A 21,994-nucleotide genomic window follows, 5' to 3' on the forward strand; every position below is an offset into this window, starting at 1 on the left:
CTGACTGGACAGGCATGAAGGTTTGTGCCATTTTTTTTTATTTATTTTGAGCAGTTATCCTTTTAAGATTGTTAACAAATGTGTTATTAAAGCCAATGACAATTTAAGCAAACATAAACGGAAAAAAAGATTTCCTTTAAAAAGAGATTTCCTTTAAAAAGTCGACCACCCTCAAAGTGATTCTATAATTTGCACACTGGGCTCTCCATCACACCGCCTATGGATAGTGTGGGCAGTTGGGATGTGCGGTCTGCAGAGATGCTACCAGCACTGCTCCTGGAGCCTTCTTTAAATATTTACACTCAGCAGAGCAGAGATAAGGCACAGAGATGATGCGATGGAGAAGGCGGCCACCTCCACATGGTAAAGCGAACATGTATCGGGAAGCAATTCGCCATCAGTGTGTTACTGTGTGTTTTTATCTTGGTTCTCACACACTAACGTTGAGGCAGAGAGACTGATCGGGATAAAAGGTGTGAGATAGAAAGCGCGAGAAAGAAGAGAGGTGATAGACAGAGAGAAAGACAACAAGCTTTCATAGACGCGCTTTCAGTGACAAAGATGGAGGAAGTATAGTGATACAGGGGGATAAAAGAGGGAGAGATAAAAGTGAGATTAGATGCAAAAAAAGAACAAATACCAAAAAAGAGCTACTAGATGAGCAGTCTAACCATCTGAACATGTGATTAAGGGCCTGATATAAAAGGAAAAAGGAGGAGAGTGTTTGAGGGGACAGTGTAAGGGAGTTCTAAATGTGTCAAATGGATGGATGTGATGCCGGGTTGTGTGGCCCACTCTCCTCTCCCCCATAATGCCGTGAGCATGGCGAGCACTGCCGGGTCAGCCTTATAGCATACTAATGAGATTACAGCCCAGTGTGCCACATCAATAGAGCTGCACTGAATCCCCCTCACTCCATACATGCTAAACCAGAGATGCTCCAGCGCACTCTCACGGTTTTGGATCCATTTGGAAGAATTCCAGACTGAATTTGTACGGTTCAATTTCCCTAGTAAAAGAAAAGACGGGGGATGTTCAGCAGGAATGTTTGGCTAACAATTCAGGTAATGAAAAACAAGCTTCTGGAATACATGCACTCCGTTTTTTGTTTTTCTTTAATTGCAACTGAATTTGCGCAATACCTCAAGGTTTCCTGGGCTCTACCGCACACAGTCAGAGACGACTGGATGAAAGCGAAAAGATAAATGTATTCCCTTTTTCATCCAAAGTATTATTCCTTGTGCTAAATTAATCATTCTGTTCTCAAGGGGTCCGAATCTGAAAACCTTCTTTTCAAAGAGGACCTTTTTTGTGCCGTAGCAGAGCCCCCTCCAAAAACTCGATAATAATGGTGAAGGACGTCGCCATGCTCTTCATTTCTCATCTCCTCCTCTTGCTTCTTCCATCCAAAGCCACAAAAAGGTGTTCTCTCATGCAAGAGCAAAGGTGTTAGAGGTCAGGGTCACTTCAGTGCACGTGCCTAGACGAGAAAGAGAAGTGAGGTTGAATGAAGCAGAACAACACAGGCCAAGGGAAGGGGAATCTCGGCAAGTCTACAAGAGGGCCAGTCTAATGCAAGTGGACGTTTTCATCTCAGTGGCAGAGCTCCAGTCCAACCTAATTGGGACAATTCCCACTAGTGATATAATTTCATTCCTACCTCAGTGTGACTCCTATGATCTCATGCTGCAACCTTTTACTTCTCCTCTGATTCCCCTTCTCTGCCACGTCGGCGAACGCTGCACAGTCATCCCGGGTTTGATCTACAACCAAAAGAAAGTCCGGCGTCTCATCTGAAATCGGTGATGACAAATTAATACACTCGTAAAACATCGCGCGGTGCATGAAATACAACTTCTGCTATCGTCTTATCGTGGTAAGCTTGTGTTGTCACAACTGAGCAAGCAGGATTCATCACAACTAAAAATGAGTCTGTGTTTGCCTTCCTGTTTCATCTCACTAACATTTATGTTATGCTGCGAGCGACTCCACCGCGTTGTGAGCTTGCAGCCATAAGCGCCCGCTGTGCAAGAACACTTAAAAGGATGTCAGAAAGTCGAGTGTGATCACAGGTCACAGATGAGAGGGTGGAGGGCTGTGATGTAAGTGCTGGAGGCTGGGGGGATGTCGCTGACGAGGGGTGTCGGGTGAAGAGCGCCCCAGGGTCGGCTGGTAGGGGTCGCTATGGGAGTTGGACCGGCTGAACAGACAGGAGTGGCGCCAGGCTCTCCCCTGCGAGTGTGTGAAGCAGCAGGGTGCAGTAATGGTACAACCCTGTAGCTGCTAGGATCTGTGAGAATCCCAGTGACACGAGGGACCGCAGGGGAGGAGAGTCAGCCCCATGTGTTTATGCAAACAGATCAGTTGCCATGACTATCCAAGCAGAGGCAGATTCACATGATGTCACCTTGGCGGCGAGGGAAAAACAATAACAGTGAAACGCGGCTAATTCAGGACCATGCAAAGCAGGATTATCAACATAACACCCACAAATCAGAGACGCTGGTGATGTCTTGATTAAACACACTGTTTAAAAGAGCAGTTTACCTTAAAAACATAATTGTGGCATAGTTTCCGTTTGTGTTCCAAGAAAGTCGATGCTGCTCTTTTCCATTCAACAAAAACGTACAGCGGTAAGAGGCTGTTTAGCTACAAAAGAGCAGCATAAAAGTAATCCATACGACTAGTGGGTTACATTCAAAGTCTTCTGAAGCCATAAGATAGCTTTTAAATTATTTAAGACTGAGCCATAACATTGTTTATTGATCATTCAGATCCATAATCAGATCCGTCTCGCAACCTAAACATTTGGTTTTATGTAATGTTTTTAACACTGTTGTTGCAGATGCTGCTTGCCAATTTGCCACAAAGATAATGCAATCGAGCTAGCCAGCATAAATCAGGTTTTGCCAAAACTACTAAAATTACTTCCTTGTAGGCATCAGTACAAACGTGATGATAAATATAAACAAGTCTGTGATGCTTTCCATCATACAACATTATCCAGGAAAAGTGGTTTTGTAAAATGATTAAGCTAGCCGTATAATTTCAGCTTGTATGCAAGAAAAATATTTGTGAAGAAAAAAATGCAAAGAAAACCAAATAAATCTAATACAGCATATACCACAATTCACTGCTAAAATGAACATTATTATTATATTACTATTCATTCATTCATTCATAATGGGGGCCAGTGAAAATGTCAGCATAGCAAGTCAGAATTGGAAAAATGTAATTCTCTCATACAAGAGCATTTTCAGTGAAGAGTTAAAAAGAGTGTGAACATTCTTCATTTTTGTTTCTCATAAAGCAAGATAAAAACTAATAAAAAGAGAATCTAAAATAAAAAAAAGGTCAAAATTCTCATTTTGTGGGGAACTATCCCTTTTAATATCAGTGTATGAAGTCAAGAAGAAAAAAATCTTATGCTTAGACACAACTGCATGTAATATCATGCATCTTACATGTAGTTGTGTCTAGGCATAACAAATTATTCCCCTGCTGACGTCATACAGCCTTTAAAATTTAACGCTTAAGCCTCCAAGGAAAATGTGGGAGGTAGAAACTGCAGGGCACCCTGAGTGTGTTATATTAAGTCTGTGGCCCAGTTTGGAAGGTGCAGGGTTTGCCCCGGTCAGGGCTAGGCTCAGTTGGAACCAGCTGTTTCAGACTTGGTGAGACAGAGGGTTAGCCATGGGAGGCAGCGATGAGCCAGTCATCAGGGCTTACACTGCCCAGCTGTGCCACCGAGCCTGGCAGACTCGCACCTGCCCTTAACCCGCTGCGCAATAACACCAAAGCACACACCTGCTTCTTCTTTCCAGCATCCCCTGTCCCTCGGTAGAGCTCTTTGGCCAATGAGGAAGAGGCAGGACTCGGTCTTGTCCCCCGGCGTCTGACCCGCTGCATGGTTCTGTAGCATAGGAAATCGCATGCACTTTGACATTCAGCTGCAAATTGTTCAGTGTATATTTTTGATATAGACAGGCTAGTGTGTGTCTTACGAAACAGCCTCCACCCCTCCATCCAACCCCCACTCTGGCTAATTCTCTCTGGCAGGGAGACCTGTAAAAATCAATAGGGAAAATGTCCTGAAACAGCCAATCTAGCAACCATCTGCCCTGGTACTCCACTGAGACAAAGACCAACGTCCCATGGGAAAGTGACGGAAGAGACAGACAGCACAACGCACATACAAACTCAATTATTCACTACAACTAAAACACTCTTTCACGTCGCAAAGTCAGGCTTTTTGACTGCCTGACAGTCATTTTTTTTACTGAAGCAGTATTTACATTTATATAAACATTCTGTGCATGACTACAAGGTCAGGGGGTGTTTGCTGTTTTTATATTTCAAAGAACCTTTCTTAAGATTAGTTAGCAAGAGCAGATTATGCATACATACTGATTTTAAGAGTGAACAATAAACCTCTGTAGGCCACCGCTGTGCTATCAGAACGTAAATAATTACACATAGAATTTGTTTTGTTAATCAAACATGTAATTAAATGATTCTTTATCATGGCATTTTCTCTCACTGTGTCCACAGATTATAGTAATTTCATTTCCATATGTCACTAATTAACTGAAATGGAAACTATTCGATTTCCAGAGTAATGATGACAGCTTCTAGTTATACGGAGCAAAAAAATAAAAAAAATAAATAAATAGGAAACTGTTACCCTCAAAACAGACCAAAAATACCAGAACCAAAACATACTAAAAATATCTGGTTTATAGATGACGAATGAAAAAAATAGGTTAGTTCTCAGTATGGCACATATATTTAGATATAGAACGTATAGTTGTGTATACTGTTTATAGAGCTAAAGAAAAGTGTCTATTTCTGTTCTGACAGAATTCAGAGACACATGTTTGTTCATGACAGTTATTGTATTTTTAAGAAAATAATAATTTGGTATTGGTATTTGGTATATTTGGTTTTATAATCGCTGATTTAGGAGTAGGACTTGTCTTTTAACAATAACGGTGTGAATGAGTCTTCAGTGGGGAATTTTTTTTTTTTTTTTTTTTTTAAAGGATAGATCATGTCCGTGCTCTCAACTTAAGATGTATAGAGATGTATCCATATTTCACAATAAAGTAATATACAGTCTTTACAGACATTTTTGTAAAACCGGTTGACTTGAACATTATCTAACCCATTGCATGACTTCATCAAATTCACGATTATTAAACACTGAAATTTCTTTATTAGCCTGTAGATAATATAATATTGTAAAATAAATGTAATACAAGCACAGCTATGAAGGAAACGTTGTTTTGCAAGACGAGTGGTCAGTCATACAGCACTGCCACGGGCGAAAGTCTTTATTCAAAAATATGCTGCTTTTTATTTATTTATTTTTTTGGTTTTGGTTTCGCTTATATGGATTTCAGGAATTAACTGCTTTTAAAAGTGTTTCTGGCTTGCCCACAGGGATGAAAAACATCCTGATGACTCAATTACCCTTTACACAACAATAACCAGATCAGTACTGCAAATCAATGCCATCAGTTGCAGAAAGAGTTGCAATTACAGATGTTCGTTGAGGTAATTTGCGCCATCAGAAGAGCTAAAACTCATTAAGCCTCTTATTTCAGAATGAAAATATTTAAAGTCGCCCTGATCTTGTCTGTAAAGCATCTAATCCTAGTGCATGTGGAACATCTGAGAGGGTCTCCGTACTTTTTTTCGGTATTTGCATGTGCCAAACTATTACATCACAACGTGATTCTGATTTTTCTGAACTACTGTTTCCAACTTTATCGGCAGCTCTGTGGTGTATGTTACCGTAAATTGTGATTTCCAGCTGATATGACTTCATACAGGCGTAGAATTGCTTCACGTTACAAACAGCAACTTCTACTTCTGTTTGTTGCGTTCTCTCCGACCGTATGAGAGACGCCAGCTCGCTGCCGCTGCTATTATAGCTCTCTAAAAATAGCTCACCTTTCACTGCCTTCTACGGCCCGATTGACAAGCGTCATGAGCCAATCGCGCTAGAATATTCAAATTTTACCCCGCCTCTTTGGCCATTTAAGCACCGCCTCACTGGACGCCAGTGAGATCATCAACCCTATTTACCGTATATGGTCACGCACGGAATTGATTGACAACAAACCACGCCCCCTCAGTTCCCTTGGCTTCCTCTCGCTCGCGAGACAGCGAGCCCAGCAACTTGCCTTGGTGATCCACGGCATTCAAGAGAAAGGCTACCTGGAATTTATAGCGCAAAAGAGACAGAGGCAATGCGGAAATAGGTGGACAGTTCATGTCACCGAGTTTGCATCCCACTCCCAGGCTGAGGATCTGAGAGTTCGCGGGGATTGCAATTAAGTGACAAGAATTATTTTTATTTTCCTTCCTTTTCTCAGCGCGTAAAATTACCAGCTTTAAACTACACTTCGCGGAGGATTTGAAGCATTCTTTTGCATTTGACATTGGGCTGAGAAGAAAACAAATTATACCTGAGGATCAAAGCAACACTTTTTTTTTCTTGTGAGCATCAACATGGACGTGTTGGCGAATTACAGTATTTTTCAGGAACTTCAGCTGGTGCACGACACGGGCTACTTCTCGGCGATGCCGTCGCTGGAGGAGAACTGGCAGCAGGTGAGAGAGTTTGCGCGTAACTACTTGCACGGATAGCTCGCATAAATAAGCCGTGCGTAAATGCACATGCATCTAATGGAAACATTCACAACTTCACAGTGCGCGCTTATGCCCAAGCGCGCTGTTTTCCATGTCCAAATTATTCCGCGTAGTGGTTATTAGTGATGCTAGTGCTGTTTTGCTTCTCTCGCGCTAAAGCGTGGCTAGAACTCCGCTCTTTTTATGTAATCGAGCGAAAGTGATTATTAGTTTGAAGAATAATCTGCAATATGCTTTGAGGAGAGAAATGCATTTTAGCGCACTTTTATTTGCAGTACACTCAAAGGCAAAATAGATGTCAATGACAGAAAGAGACATGAGACTATTCGTGTGCATTATAGGCTAATTCTAACTGGAATTGACTGAATGGCGTTTTGTTAAGGCGAACCTAATGTGGCCAGAAAAAAAATAAAGGCTTGGCTAACAATAAGCGACTTGTTATTCAATAATGCATTCGCATCTGTCAGATTACTTCGTGTTTTCCTGCCCGACGATATCAAGAGCAGTTCCCGATCGTCATGTATTATGTATTACCTCCGCCGCGAGGGTGCGCGCGTGAGTGGATGTGAGGAGAATGCATCCCTCTGCTTTTAAAAGCTGGTGGGCATCTGTATGACAATTTTCCCTGACTTTTTAAGGGTAGAGATAATCAGTGATAATAGTGTTTCACATTTTTATGACATCCCTCTTCAGCCTTCTAGACCATTTTATAAGTCATGCATGTATGTGCAAATTGGAAAATATCTGTCAGGGTCATGTTTTTAAGTGATGTCGTCCTTATATGATCGATGCAAAACAACTGCTTGGTGTTCTTAAGCAAAAATAGTAGCCAAAACAGCAATAATAGCAACATGGTTTGGAAGTTCTGCAAATTAAACAGCAGCAATTTAATGCCAAGATTTATGGTTGGAGGTAAGAGGGATGTCTGGTAATCGATGTGACGACGGACGCCTCTGCACGCATGCACCGGCTGTCTACAGCTCATTGCAATTCCATGTGCTCAACTGCAGGGAAATGCAGCGAGTGGTTATTTATCGCTGGTGTGTGAACTTGAAACAGATCTACCCCCACTGGCAATTCAACTGGCACTTCTACACCAACACAAATATTATCTGGTAACAAATGCAAATATAGACATATTGGCATAGGTATAGAAGGAAAATGCAGATCTGGCGATCTCATCTCAATGATTAGCACGGTAATATGTCATGCAGGAAGGCAGACAGGTCTGCTTCATCTGCTAATTCTAGCATTAATTAACTTAAAGCATCATGGTCATATCAGACAATGGCTGTTATGTGTACATGAGGCATTAATTCCCAGTGGTGTCATGAACCGGCTGTCCAAGAACACATGGATCACAATTTTTACACTTTACACTTCTTTGCTTCTTAAATATGTTTATATGCCATTATGTCTCATATATATATTTTACACCTACTATAAAAATTTAAACAATGACTTAAAAGAAAACAAGCTGTTGTGAGCTACAACCTGCAGATGTGTTCATATGTCACTGGCAAAGTCAGTTTCGAGACAGCAGAAAGGGTATCTCATTAGAAGAGGAGGAGAACAGTCACATTGAAACAGAAAAAAACTTAAAAAAAATTTATCACAGAAAGTGAGCATGAAAAGAAAAAGGTCCATCTCTGGAGGCAGGTAAATATACAGGTTTTTTTTTTTCTTTGAGTGACATCACAGTTAAAGTTTGATGCTTTTACAGGTTGGGATGGTTTTAAAGTGTAGCCCTAGATCTGCCAGTGCTAGGTAAACAGCAACCTTTGAGCGGGAGACAAGATGGATAGCTGTGCTCGGCCCCTTGCGAGCGGAGCATGAATCAGACCTTAATGGATGCGATATGGGTGAATTGAGTTTCAGAGCTCAGGCTGAGATCAGGGATGGGGCTCAGGGGCCATTGAGGGGAGGGTGACGGAGGTGATCTGCTCAGGGATGACGAGGGGTTGTCCGTCGAACGTGATGAAGTCCTCCCGGGCCTGACGTGCACTGCATCCATTCCCCACAAGGGACACCGGCTGCTGGCACCGTCTCCCCCAACTTAAACAAAGACGCTATCTTTCACTGTCAAGACGAAACGCAGAAGAGAGAGAAAAGCACACAGAGGAAAAAGACAGAGCGGGCTGCTCGCTGTAATCACAGCTCGCCAACCTTTCTTGGGGCAGAGAAGGGAGGGATTATTTCGGCGGTGACCCGCAAGTGAGGTTAATTCAAAGAGCGGCTGTTTGTGCAACAAGAGAGCCCCTGTTGGCTCTCACCCCCCTTCCTAAGCAGTGCCACCCAGTACGACTCTCGGAGCTCCTCACTGGAGGCTGGAAGAGCAGGTGGAGTGGCCTGGGGAATGAGGCAGAGACAGTAAACAACACCATTAGAAGCAGTCAAGGCAGCCTGGCCAATTAGTAAGGATCACCTAAGAGACGGGTTGGGGGGCTGAGTCTGTTTGTCTGCATCCATCCATCTGTCCTCCATCAGCTAGTACACCACGTGGGCGCCTTTGTTGGTGTGTTGTCCTCTGACAAGCAGGCCTTTTTGTGGGTCACAGCGAAAATGGGTCACTCTCTGTCTCTTTGTCTGCAAAGTCTGGCAGACCTGTCCTTACAGAACTCTTCTCCTCATCGTCAAGTGTTTTGTTTGGAAAGTTTCCATCAGCATCAGTAATTTTAAATTGACTTTGTTTTAATTTCAGAAACAGGGTTTGATTGCACCTATCTCAAAGCTTTTCTAGGACTACTACTGTAAGCATTGTGGTCCTAACCCATGAGACCTGGTTGTTCTTATAATCTCAGCAAAACTTTAATTTTAACCCCCATGTTCTATCAATAGCTTTAATGCTAAAAGGTTGCAAAATAGAATCTGAGATGTGTTGAACTTCTCAATGCTCACTGGCAGCTGGAGGGCAGACGACTAACCCACAGAAACACATCACAGTCAGTAGAACTGGAGCACGTCTGAGAAGGGTCACTTAAGCCCCAGAGACTAGCTGAAAGCAACAGCTATCTGAGGCGAAGGCAGTGCAAACGTTGAGCTCGGTCTGTCCCAGAGAAGCCCAGTTTGACAAGATAATGAATCGCACTGCTTGCATATTCTGTGCTGTGAGTTTTTGCATTTCACAGCCCAGTAACTTTTTGAAACAAAGGGCTGGAAAGTTGGGTCAGTGGATGGGGGTTGGGAGAGAGGTGGTGTATCTACATAATACCATTAAAAATGCATTTCCATTGAGCTGGGCTACATCAATGCTCATGAGGAGGTTCCACACTAGGCCTACAGGAGCCCACCATCTTCACTAGCCTGCCCCGACACTTTCTTGCTAATTTTTCCCTGCAGCCTATGGTGCAGGCAGTTGGCCATGCTACCCTTTATCGCATTCCTTCGCTGTCCACATTGAGCTCGCTCCAGCTGAAGGCATTCAAGCTTTCTCTGGGCAGTGAATACTGAAATGTGCATTATGTAATACCCTGAGGAACACAGCTGCTTTCTCACAGTATATCTTCTGACAGCGCAGAGCATTCTCAAGCCCCTTTTCAGGTCTCTTTCTGCAATTGGTAAAGCTCCAGGACACCAAAGTAATGGGCAAACACATTACCTTGTTGACGACACCAAAGAAATTTCCCCTGAAGTTGTAGAGCAAGTGGTATTATTGGTATGTCTTCAGAGACCAAGATACTCTGCTAAGCTCCTCCTTGTCTCCTGGGAGACTTGCAGGTCCATGCAAAGAAGGTTCATGTACTCCCTCAAAGCTTTGTGCTTTCTGCAACAACCTAAATTTTGTCAGTGGTGATGTTCTCACTTGCTGACCTTACTCTGAGGAATTCAATCTCAAACCTGTTCGACCGGCTCCAATTTGAAGTGTTAACAGGTCTATCAGTACATGCTGATGCTCAGGCATTTGTTGAAATGTAACGACTCCCACGTTGAGATAAATAAGCCATCAAAAAGTTATCTTGAGCAGATGTACAGTGCATCTGTGAACTTTGGGCTACACCTCCCTTCTACAGCGTTGACCTCAGTGGACCCTGCTGAACCAGTCAACAGGCTCCATTACATAATTTTGACCCACAATGGAAAGTACCTGTGACTCTTTATGAACCTATTCCCTATTTGAACTTTTTAGAACTTAATTGATCTCGTCAGCTGTTTGGTTTCCACTGGATTATCGACTGTCCCATATAATGGCAAGGATCAGCAAGCAGACAGACACTCATAAGTCACCACTCTGTTGTTATCAGTGTGACATCATAAACCAACCCATTGTTCTAGGGCATTTCCTCTACACTGCCCCTGCCAGTGACTAGACAGGTCAAAATCAAGTTTTGTCTGGCTTTATCATACACTTTGAATCACTGTCAAGTCATCGTCTGAGATTACAAAAGAGCTGTGTATTTTTCTTCTTCCCACCTACCTGTATCTTTCTTGTGATTTGGGTTTTGTGATGTGCAGTTGGTGGGAATGGGTGTGCGTTTTAATACTTACATTTTTGCAAAGCTGGACTAACAGACCTGGCTAATGTAATTATATGTCAGTTTTGTTCCAGCGTGTATATCCATTAATCTACTACAATTTATCTTTACTTTTAGCAGTTGCTCACATATTAAATCCAACATTTGGTTACACGTTGTGTCATGTTTACTTGGACATACAGATAAAGCCAGATACACGACTACTACTTGAAAAAAACCCCACTGTAGCTCAATTACAACTGCGCATATAAATTTTCTTAGTGACTACAGAAAAAGCCCCAGACACAGCAGATCACTCAGCCCCCAGACAGCTGACAGTAATTAGGCAGTCGTGAGGGTGCAGCAGGGTCTTTCATGTATAGGGCTGAACCAGGTCTCACTTTGATGTGGGGACCTTTCAGTCACATTCTCCTGTTACGTTTGAGTAAAGTTCATACTAAGGCTTTAACACAAGCTGTTTCTGAAGCAACACAACAATTGTTGAATTCCATCTCTTTGTTAAAATAAAGCTGTAACCGCAAACATGCATGACAGGTCTGGGTAACCTAATAAACAACTAGCTGTGGAAATGCTACAGAATAAAAGCAGTACCTGAACTAACTATTATTCTGTGATGCTGAGTTACTACATTAAAGTGAAATGCCTTTACAAGATCATTAGCATTTGAAGCGCAGCTCTAGCTCACCCTCATATACACTGTGCTGTTTACCAAATATCGTACACCATGAAATTTGGCAATTGCTCTATAATTTATTCTCAGCGCTAGAGGTAGATCAAAGACGGCATCAAACTGGCAGTTGGTAGGTTTTTGAACAGTCAAACATAGGTTTGGTGGAATGAGAAACTGGGGGATAATTGGCATCTCCAGAGAACACAACCTACAACAAAGTCAAAGGCTGAAAAAAAATTACAAATATATAATAATGTCATAAGTTTAAAAAAAATGCCCCCTCCCAAAAAAATAAAATAAAAAATAAATAAATAAATAAATAATATATATATATATATATATATATATATATATATATATATATATATATATATATATATATATATATATATATATATATATATGATTTCCATTAAAATGTCAAGAGAAGAAAAAACTGCGGAATACTTTGCAAACACAACATGGTATAAAACATAAAAAAAGGAGTGTATAGAAGATGTGTAACATACAAACACAGTCAGGAACATTAAACAGGTGAGGAAATGTGTGGAAAAAAGGATTCAAAAGTGATAAAAAGGAAACAGACTACTATTATAAGCTATGCTGAATACTAAGTTTGTGACTACACTTCAAAGAACTGTAGTTTGAGCCAAATATATCACCTCAACAGCCAAAAACAGTGCATTAATTACAAGATAATAAAAGTAAATGTTATGAGAAACACTGATTTGCTGAGCAATGTACTGATTATGTTAAAGCCTATCCATTTCCAGTAAGCACTGGAAGTGATCTTACTCTCGATCTGGCCACGCAAGCTTTGAGGCACTAATGGGCCATGCTTATCTCCACTGAGGGTGTCTGTTGTTTGTCTAACAGTGTCTCACCTACAATACGTAGCTGTGGGCACAAGAAATGCGTGGTTGCATATGTTGCCTAAGGAACTGCAGAAGATTCACAGCATGCACTTGATTCACAAAATTCCACAGATGCATTCTAGGTATTTCTACAGGAAACAGTTGCATGTAACCAATTCTTTCTGTGGTGAAAGGTTGTGATTATTTGACCCAGAGGTAGCACATGCTAAACTGAACATACCTACCCTCATCCACACATTCAGTTTGCGTACAGTGGCCGATGTGCTAATTATCCCCACGCCTGTGAGTGATTGCTGATGGAGGTGGTCTTTTTATGTAAGGATCAAGAGCTTTTCAGGGGCAATGATTGAGGATCTGCTGGATGGTAAGGATGGTGAGGGTCATTTGTCTGCCGTCTTCTCGAGAGTCTATCAGCCCATAGAGATGAGAAGCAGTGCTAGGATGGACAGAGAGAGAAAAAGACGTAGAAAGATGAGTGTTCGGAATGCATCTTTATGCATGAGGCCTGTCGTCCCCCTTGGTCTCGATGGAGAGGCAGTTTAGCCACTCAAGGATTTGATTAACAGGCTGAGAGGAACCAGCCATTTTTCTCTAAGTGCAAGTGCACATACACGCATACAAACTCAGACTAACAGCCTGATGATATCTCTCACACCACCCTGAAAAAAACACGGCAGATTGGAAATCAATACTTCCTCATTGCAAATGGTACCTCAACGCTATTTGAGACTGCAGCACTCAGTATTCTGCAAATGTTAGACTTACATAAACCAGGAGGGCATTTTATATGAATAATAAATATGGTATTTTGTGTATTCCTAACCAGCTATAAGTAGCCCTGCAGAATGTCAAGGTAAAAATAAAGAAATTGAGAGAGGAAAGAGCCAGAGAGGAAGGCAGAGGAGGGAAATGAAGGATGTCTCTCATGTTTATTCAAGTGTTCTTGACATGAGATGCGGTGCTGATGGTCCTGCACTCTTTCTATCCTCTTTTGGCCTTCTGGAAATTCCCTGGCCTGCACCGACACTGTCCAGATGGAAATGTGCATACAGCAAATCTAAGACTGCTGTTAGCCTGTCTAATGTTCATATTTTGAATCTGGCCAAAAACAAATTCAAGCCACATCATCTTGTTTGACGTCACAGCACTAAAATATACACAGCCCACTCCCATCACAGTTCTTTGTATCTAGATATCTTTTCATCGATAGGAAAGTGCCGTGTTTTGCATGCAGATGTTGTAGCAACACTATTGGCAAATCTGATTCGATGCGTTTCCTCTAGAGGAATTTTCAGTCTTTTGTCTAGTGGAGATTGTGATTTCAGATTGGGTTTCAGAGTGGCAGGAAGCTCAGGTCTGAATCACACAACACCTGCTGTCAAGCTGCCAAACAAGAGTAGTGAGCTCATTGTTTGTTTTGGTGTTGGTGACATACAATGAATAAGGACAGGTCACAAGGACTATTCAAACACAAAGACCAACAACAGGTACTTTTCCACCAGGTATAAAATCCCTTTAGGTTATGTTTTGTGATCTTGAAACAACTTGAATTTGTAAATGAATGAACATTGGCAGAGATTTTTGATTATGAGCTGTTTGAATTAAAACTAAAGTAGATGTGACAAGATTGTGTTTTTATTAATATTATTTTGGTTAATATTCTGTATTTAGATTAATCATAATGTTACCAGCTGAAGCGTACTTGCTTCATACTTGTGGAATCAACATCTAAAGCAACATGTACACAATAGCAGCATAGACTTTTTTGCAATACTGATATCTATTAATTAAATAGTAAAATATTTGGAACAATGTACTCCATGCCAAAACGTCTCATCTGTGTAGAAGATTTAATTATTGATATGGTTCTCCACTAAATCCAAACAGAATGATAGCACTCTTTTAATGTCTGCTTTCTTTCATATATAATATTCCATTAGCAAAATATAAAAAACAGTACCAGTCAATAGAAAGTTCCCACCATGATAAAAAAAAAACAAAAAAAACATCTGTGTGCATGTGCTTATGTGCATATCATCTCTCTCTAATGGCCACATGACCTTGCGTCACTCCAGCATTTAGTTTGACTGTACTTGCTCATTTCCAGTAACTCATTCTTTTCCTTCTCTCGCTTGTTCTTTTTTGCTCTCTTACCCAGTTTGACCCTGTTCGCGTTGACCTTTAGAGCACAGCCAATGATTATTGTACAATTTGCATGATGTGGGCTGTTCCAATGCAAAAAAATGAAACAAGTTCCTACGCATATCTAGACACATTGTATGCCACAAATTAAAAGCCATATAGTTACATCAATGGAGCAATCATTATATTATGTATTTGATATATTTTATACAAACTAATAAATATAGTAAATATAGTGATGCTATATTCATGTAGAGGTCAAAGCAGGTGTATGGCGCTTATGTTGAGAGGTGTGCAGGCAAGGTTGGTGTACATCACCCTCGCAGAGCCCTCCACCTAACTAACAGCTCTGCACAGTAATTACATGGGGAGAAAATAAAAAGGGCAGATGCCCCCCTGGCACCGGGCACAGGACCGGTGTGTGTCCAACCTGGTGGTGTGGAAGAGCATACAAGCCCGACTTTTTGCTCCAGCGAGCAGAGAAGCTTGACGCAAATACTCTAGAGAGCTGACTTTGAGCACAGTTCAGAAAGCAGGACCGCCCCATCGAGCACAAACAGAGAATGTTTGCGGGTGTTCTCCTAGAAAGCCGAGTTTCTAAGTGCGTGTTACCACTTCCTCCCCATCCACTGCTAGTTCAGTGGAGGAAACCAAGCCCTTGTTTACCGACAGGATTCTCCACTATCACCCCCCCAACCCGCAGACCCCCTTTCCTTCCCCATGCCCCAAAAGTCACTCCCTCCACATGGACAACTGCCAACATCCTCTCCATTCATCAAACCAACAGCCGTACTGTTACAGTTATGCTAGTTACAGCTCCTGGTGATGGTTGCTAAGCTGGTGCAGGCGCCATATTGTGTAAGCTTTATTTTAAGCCTTTTATTTTAGGCAGGCCAGACCCTCTGTAAATTGTGCCAGGTGCCATACTGTATACCTGATATAGCTCTGGCTAAGGATCTGCAGGCTCTGCTGCTTCTCCTTGAGGCTGCTCTGAGCTGCTCTGCTGTGAGACCCACCTGTTCACTATTGCTGGCACACTCCATTTTTCATCAAACCCAGACAAAGCTGAATCCTACAGAACAAAAAAGTCAAATTGTAAGACATAAACTCATACTTGTGAGACAAAATGACTGTAAGAAATAGTAGTATTGTGACATATAAAGACAATTCAGAGAATGCTGAATTAGGAAACACTGTTTAAAATGTCCAAATCATTTCCTCTTTTTAATTAACGCTTTAATTCAGCCAGGCTGCATTAAATACTTAAAAACTCAATAGTCAAAACCATTAAGCAACTGTTTTCAACCTAGACGATGATGTTTCTTGATCAACAATCAGCATACTAGAAAGATTTGTAAAGGATAATGCGAAACTGAAGACTGCAGTAATTCAGCTTTTCCATCACTGAAATAATTGAAAAAAATATTTGAATACATATAATTTTTTAATGCATTCAAATTAATGCAGCCTTGGTGAACATAAAGAAAAAAAACTTTTTAGTTTTTGACAGGCAAATGTGTTTCTATAGAATCCATATATTCTGTATTCATTAAATACTAGTTTACTACAATGTCTTGCAAAATAATTAGCTAATTAGCATGCATAATACAATAATGACAATAATGTCAGATAAATCAAAGTGTGTTAATCTTTTTTTTTTTTACAAAGCTACTCAACTGCTCTTAAAATTCCTCTCTTGTATTAAAGTCTTCCTAATTTTGAAAAGTGTGGCATATTTTAAAGCAGGAGAAACTTTGTATCTCTTATTTTGGAGCTGCCCTACAAACACAATAACCTCCCCACTACGGCCATGCTACACTCCGCTTTCGTCCTGAAGGTTGTACAATGCGAGTCCTGCTGAGTGCTTTTGGGAAGGAGACAGAACAAACGTGCTGCTCTTGGTCCTTCCAGTTTGTTATGGCTCAGTTAAATGGGTCATGCGCTGAGAACCAACGACCTTGGAGCATTTGTCCTGCTCATTGAGACATTCAGCCTTCTTTGTTTTGCACGGAGACAGTGAGACCCACTTTCCACCGTTTGCACCTGAGTCTTAATCATCTCATTATAATTTATACAAAAATGGCTGTAATATCCATTTCTGTTAGTGTTTTCATTGGTGTTACCGAGTTCTTTTAGCACCGTTTTCTCAAAGCACCTGGATGCTATGACAGCGCTCTCACCATCTGGTGCGAAAGCAGTGAAACAGGAGTGCAAAAAATGACAGAGATTGTGAGGTGTTTGCAGTCAAGAACGTAAAAAGTCTGCCTCCTCGGGAATGGAAGGCTGAGCAAGTGTACAGCTATGTGGGTCGGCTGCTATTTTAATCTGTAATGTTGCCGGGAATACCTGGGGGAACAGCCCGGCTCTGTTGGAATGGGGGCTTGTCTGTGTGCAAGTGCCGGTTTGCGTGTATATACGCATAGGTATGGTGAGTTAGAGCATGCAGATTGGAAAGGTTGTTTAAAGATTGGCTTTCACATGAGAGATGCCTACTGGGCACCTCTCGTACCCTCTTAGGTTCAGTGGAGCAGGCGGCGTATATGTGTGCTTTTAGGCATGGGCCACTGCACCAGGGCAAACCCAGCAAAGGGTACCCAGCATCGTACTGGCACTCTCACTCTTACGGTACCCTCCCCCCTCAGGCGATCCTTAGACAGGCCAGCAGCTCAATTCTACATTTTGAGTGCCTGTGACTCATCTCGTGCGCTACGATATTCAGGATGAGATCACCCACTTTGTCAAATGCAAAGTGCTAAATGCGCTCAACTGCTTTGTAGATTCCAGTAAAATGATGAGGTAATGCCTGAGATCCATCTCAGAGTTTCTACCTCGTCCTAGCAAACATGCTGTCATTGCGTTCATGACCTTGTGATAATCAGCAGAGGGTTGGGGAATTTTGGCAAGGTGCTGCTGGAGCTCCCGTACGGGGCTCCCCGTGGTGAAGACAGGTGTGACGGCAGCAGGGGCACCTGCCATTCAGCCGTCCCACCCCGTCTGTGAGCCCGGTGGCTTCAAAAACCCCAACTCGTGGGCGAGCGTGCCAGTCCCAGAGAGGTGCAACTCCGAATGCCCACGTACTCCATGAGCATTGGCAAAGGTCTCCCTCTCTGAGGTTTTCATTGTAGTCAGGAATTAATAGACTGCAAAGGCATTCATCAAGTCCCAGTTAGGTTTTCTTTTATGTCACTGTAGCAGTCTTGTCAGATGTTGGTAATTGGGTTCAAAGTGCCATCACAGTAAAAAGCTCTGTGGGAGTGAGTCAGAAGGGGCGGAACCTCGCCGTCTCAGGTGACCTCACTCTCGGCCCAGCTGCTCCAGAGTGCAGGGAGAAGGGAGGGAGGGAGGGAGGAGGTGGGGGATGAGGTCATTCTTTCGCCGGGAGTGTGTGGGCTGGATTTGCGTAGGTGTCTTTGTGTGCGTGTCTGCATGCATGAACGATAGACGCTGGAAGTGATAAGGCTGAAGATTTCGGAGCTTAATTTTTGTGACACTAATAACGAAAAAAATGAAACACTGAAAGAAAAGCTTAGGATTTGAAATCGGTCAATAACATGTCCACAATAAAAAAAAAAACTAAAAGGAAAAATCTAGTTCCAAACACATTGACCTGTGCTCTTTGTATTTATGCTGGTTTCATGTTTTTGGAAAACCTTTGGTTTGACACAATTTTAAAGAGAGTTTAAAATGTCATGTGGTGTCGCCATCAAGTAAAAAGTAGAAAAAATATTATTAATAAATTCCACTAAACTTATCACCTCAAATAATCTGACATTTTACTTAATGTTTGTATTTGTTTATATTTAGCTTTTTAAATGAAAAATAAGTGTGATACCATTAAACCAATAAGTCAACAAAATCCATCCTAAAGAAATAAATGCATGTAAAAACAGGAACACTAGTTTCATCCACAAAAAAATTCTTGCCATCCTGTGCTTGCAGTTCGTGGTTTCGTTCTTCACAAAAAAGCTTTTATGCATCAGTTCACGATCAAATGCTCCCTCCCACCTCACTCCATTTATGGCTGACTGGCAGAGTGGCAGGGCTTTGTGTCTGTTGTTAGAGAGATGAGCTGGGCTGATAGCCACGTGGAGAAAACAGGACAGTCTGCGAGGATTGAGACGTCACAACGCAGTGGCGGCTTGCCATTGCACATTCAGAGCACGTGCTGGAGCGGTATCAGATCATAGGAGGTATCGGTGAAGCAGACATCTGATTCGTGGTGTCTATGATCGATGCCAGCGTTTTAAAAGCTACACGAGGCCATTGTTTCATTGTAAATTCTCCCGTACGTGTCAGTAATGAGACATCTAGATGGAAAGGACAATTTCGCTGCTAGCATGAAACAAAGTCGTAGCAGGCTCTCTGAGAGATTGCTTTTGCGATTTTTACTGCAGTCGTCAAAGCTCTAACTCTCCGCTCATGACAGACAACATCCTCATCACTCCGGCTTACATACTTCGGAAGCATCCAGCAAATAGCAATACTGTGATTTTCGTAAACATACCCGGAGATGGGCTTTCAAAGACAGGATTTATGTTTACCTTCCTGGTGCATGAAAGCGAGTGGAATAGAGACTAGAAAAGAGCAAAGGAGTTTGTTGTCCCATAAAATACCAGTTGTGCGAAGTCTGTGTAATTACCACACTGCAGGATAATTATAAAGAGGACAGATGCAGGGATGAAAAAGCCATTTACGTGCACTTAAGTGAGCGATGGCAATTAACTCGGATGCCTATCCCGGCACTGAGAAATTGGGCTGGAAATCCTCACAGTCAGTTATCACACAAACCAGAAACGACCGGCCTTCTCCTATCTCTTGGAGGTGAGCCTCACGAACAGGCTCGAGCAAGTTGTTTAATTTTTTAAGCGGCTTTGCTAATCTGCATTCTTCATTTTGTTTTGGAGCCTTTCGTGCGTGAAAAATCCCCGCAGCACAAAGCCTGGTGGGGGCAGCTGCCGGGTTGGGAGGGGTCTTGAATTCCTGTTATCATAACTGCCTTTGTCCGTCACTGTGGCCTGATCCAGGGCCTAAGTTGGAGATTGGACAGGTTACCATATCCATTCCCCTCAGGGTAGCGTGCCCGCACTAGTCCGCACCGACTCCAGCCAGAAAATTTGTTCGTGCCGATCTTTTTATGTGTGCTTATCGGCAGGATTGCAGCCAGAGGATGGAGGCCCAGCGGGGTTATGTAACTTCTCTCTGCTCCAGTCATAGCATCTGCAGAAAGGCATGGACCCCTGCATCCCATCTATGCAATTTCCTTTTCCATTTCCTTTCAGCTGGCTGGCCGGGCCATCGTGTGTGCTATTCGCATGGGACGGGAAGCTCAGATAGATGTAGTGTTTCCTCTCCACGAGGGCTCCTTGTCAGTGCTGTGGCACTCTCCCTGCAGCTCACATCCTGTGGCTTATTACAAAGAATCACCCAAGGTTATATATAGCATTCGGATACACTGACAATGGTGAAGCATGTGGTTTTAACGTAGTGATGCACCTAAACAAAAATTCTTGAACGTAAATTTCAATTCTGGACACATTGTTGAAAGTTGGATTTGGCTAAAAACTGAAAGCAGAAAATGGCTTAAATATATATATATATATATATATATATATATAAAATAGCTGAATGAGAAATAGCAGTTGAAAATTAAGGTGTCACATCACAGGAAACCAGTGACATTTATGTAAAATGATGTTATATTTTAAACTGTTTTACTGTGTTTTTGATCAAATCAATGCAACCTTGATGAGAATAAGTGACTTTATTACGTTATTTGTGTAACATTATTGTTATGATAGAAGCATATCAATATCCTATAATAATTATACACAAATATTTTAGACTATAACATTCCTTATATATCTTTTCTGTCATGTAAAAAATTGCTTTTAAAGTCACAGTTTCTGATACCATTTCTGTCAGAAAATTAATTTTATATCTATACAATGGTTTTCAAACGCAGCCTGTTTTTTGGCAGCACTGCTATATTTCTTTTCTAACTTACCAAAGACATTTATCAGTCCATTTATCAGTCGCCACCACTGACTCTGTTGTCAATGAATAAGACTGGCCTCTTCACTTCTCCCCTGCTGTTCTTTGTCAAGATGTGAATTTCCCATGGTTTTATGCCACACTGCAGAGCTTAGAAAGCAAGGAAGCCTGACTGATAGTGCCCACAGTGGGATAGGCGTAATGAGAGCACCTGCTGGGTTCCTGGCTGATGCGTCGTCCTGCAGAGAGAGACAGACAACGTGACACAGTGAACCCAAGGTCCTTGCAATCTGAAGTCATGTGGACTATTGCTTTGCGATGACATAACTGAGAATGAGAGAACACAACCCTTTCACACCAGTGCCAGAGTCATCACACCAGGGAAATTTTAATCTTCTCTCCATGTGGCTTCCGTCTCATAATGCACAGCGCAGAAGTGCTGATGTGAGAGGTGGATCCGAAAGACAGATCTATAACATGAATCATTATTCCACTCGAGTATGCTTAATGATTATAACAAACACATAGATCAAGACAAGCATGAATGTAACAAGAGCCTTAAATCCAAACAGCTTCCCTCAAGAAGTTTTGTGTTTAATATGAGGTCAGTAAGAGCTCATTTGCAGGGATTTGTGTGAAATATCATCAATTTAATGGGCAAGATCATTCATAGTGCTTGAAATGCGTTACTGTGTTTGTCGCCACAACCAAGATGAGAGACTCTCTTGGTGAAATAAAGAGCCCTCTTTATGTCTCCTAGGGGTATAGACCTTTACCGGTGCCTGATAATGGGACTGCAGCTGAAATTGACTCCCTCAGAGAACTTGGCCTATTAGTCATGTCTGTTGCCTGTTACAGTATGGTATGTAACCGGAGATCTCTATACAATACCCAGAGGGCCATGCATCTTATGAAACAAAACGCCCTCCAACTCAGCCCCCTCTTCCAACTCGCTCCTTGACGGCCAGCTCTCTTTTGTTTCCTCTTGTTCTCTTTTGTCTCCATGTGTTGTATCCCCCCACCCATGTGGCATTCTCTTTGCATTGAGTAATGAAGATTAGCCTGGCGTCCGTCACAATAGAGCCCCCCCATCACTAGTATCCCTTACTTAGACTCCCCAATCTTATAACAAGCTGTTAACCCCATTTAAAAATGTCCCCTTTCAATCGGCTTGTGACGGGGAATAA

The 21,994-nt window shown here is 42.0% G+C and overlaps 1 protein-coding gene across 1 annotated transcript in view; it reads left to right on the forward strand.

Moving 5' to 3' along the window:
- The first annotated feature begins 6,154 nt into the window (after window positions 1-6,154).
- The window catches only part of klf7b (Kruppel-like factor 7b), a 41,865-nt gene continuing 26,025 nt past the window's right edge, over window positions 6,155-21,994 (forward strand). Inside the window, exon 1 of the mRNA XM_043248487.1 lies at window positions 6,155-6,618. Within this exon, the coding sequence (XP_043104422.1) occupies window positions 6,517-6,618 (102 nt within the window). The 5' untranslated portion in view covers window positions 6,155-6,516. The remainder of the gene's footprint in view (window positions 6,619-21,994) is intronic.

This window comes from Puntigrus tetrazona, chromosome 9, assembly GCF_018831695.1.
Source record: "Puntigrus tetrazona isolate hp1 chromosome 9, ASM1883169v1, whole genome shotgun sequence".
In the NCBI taxonomy this organism is placed as follows: Eukaryota; Metazoa; Chordata; class Actinopteri; order Cypriniformes; family Cyprinidae; genus Puntigrus; species Puntigrus tetrazona.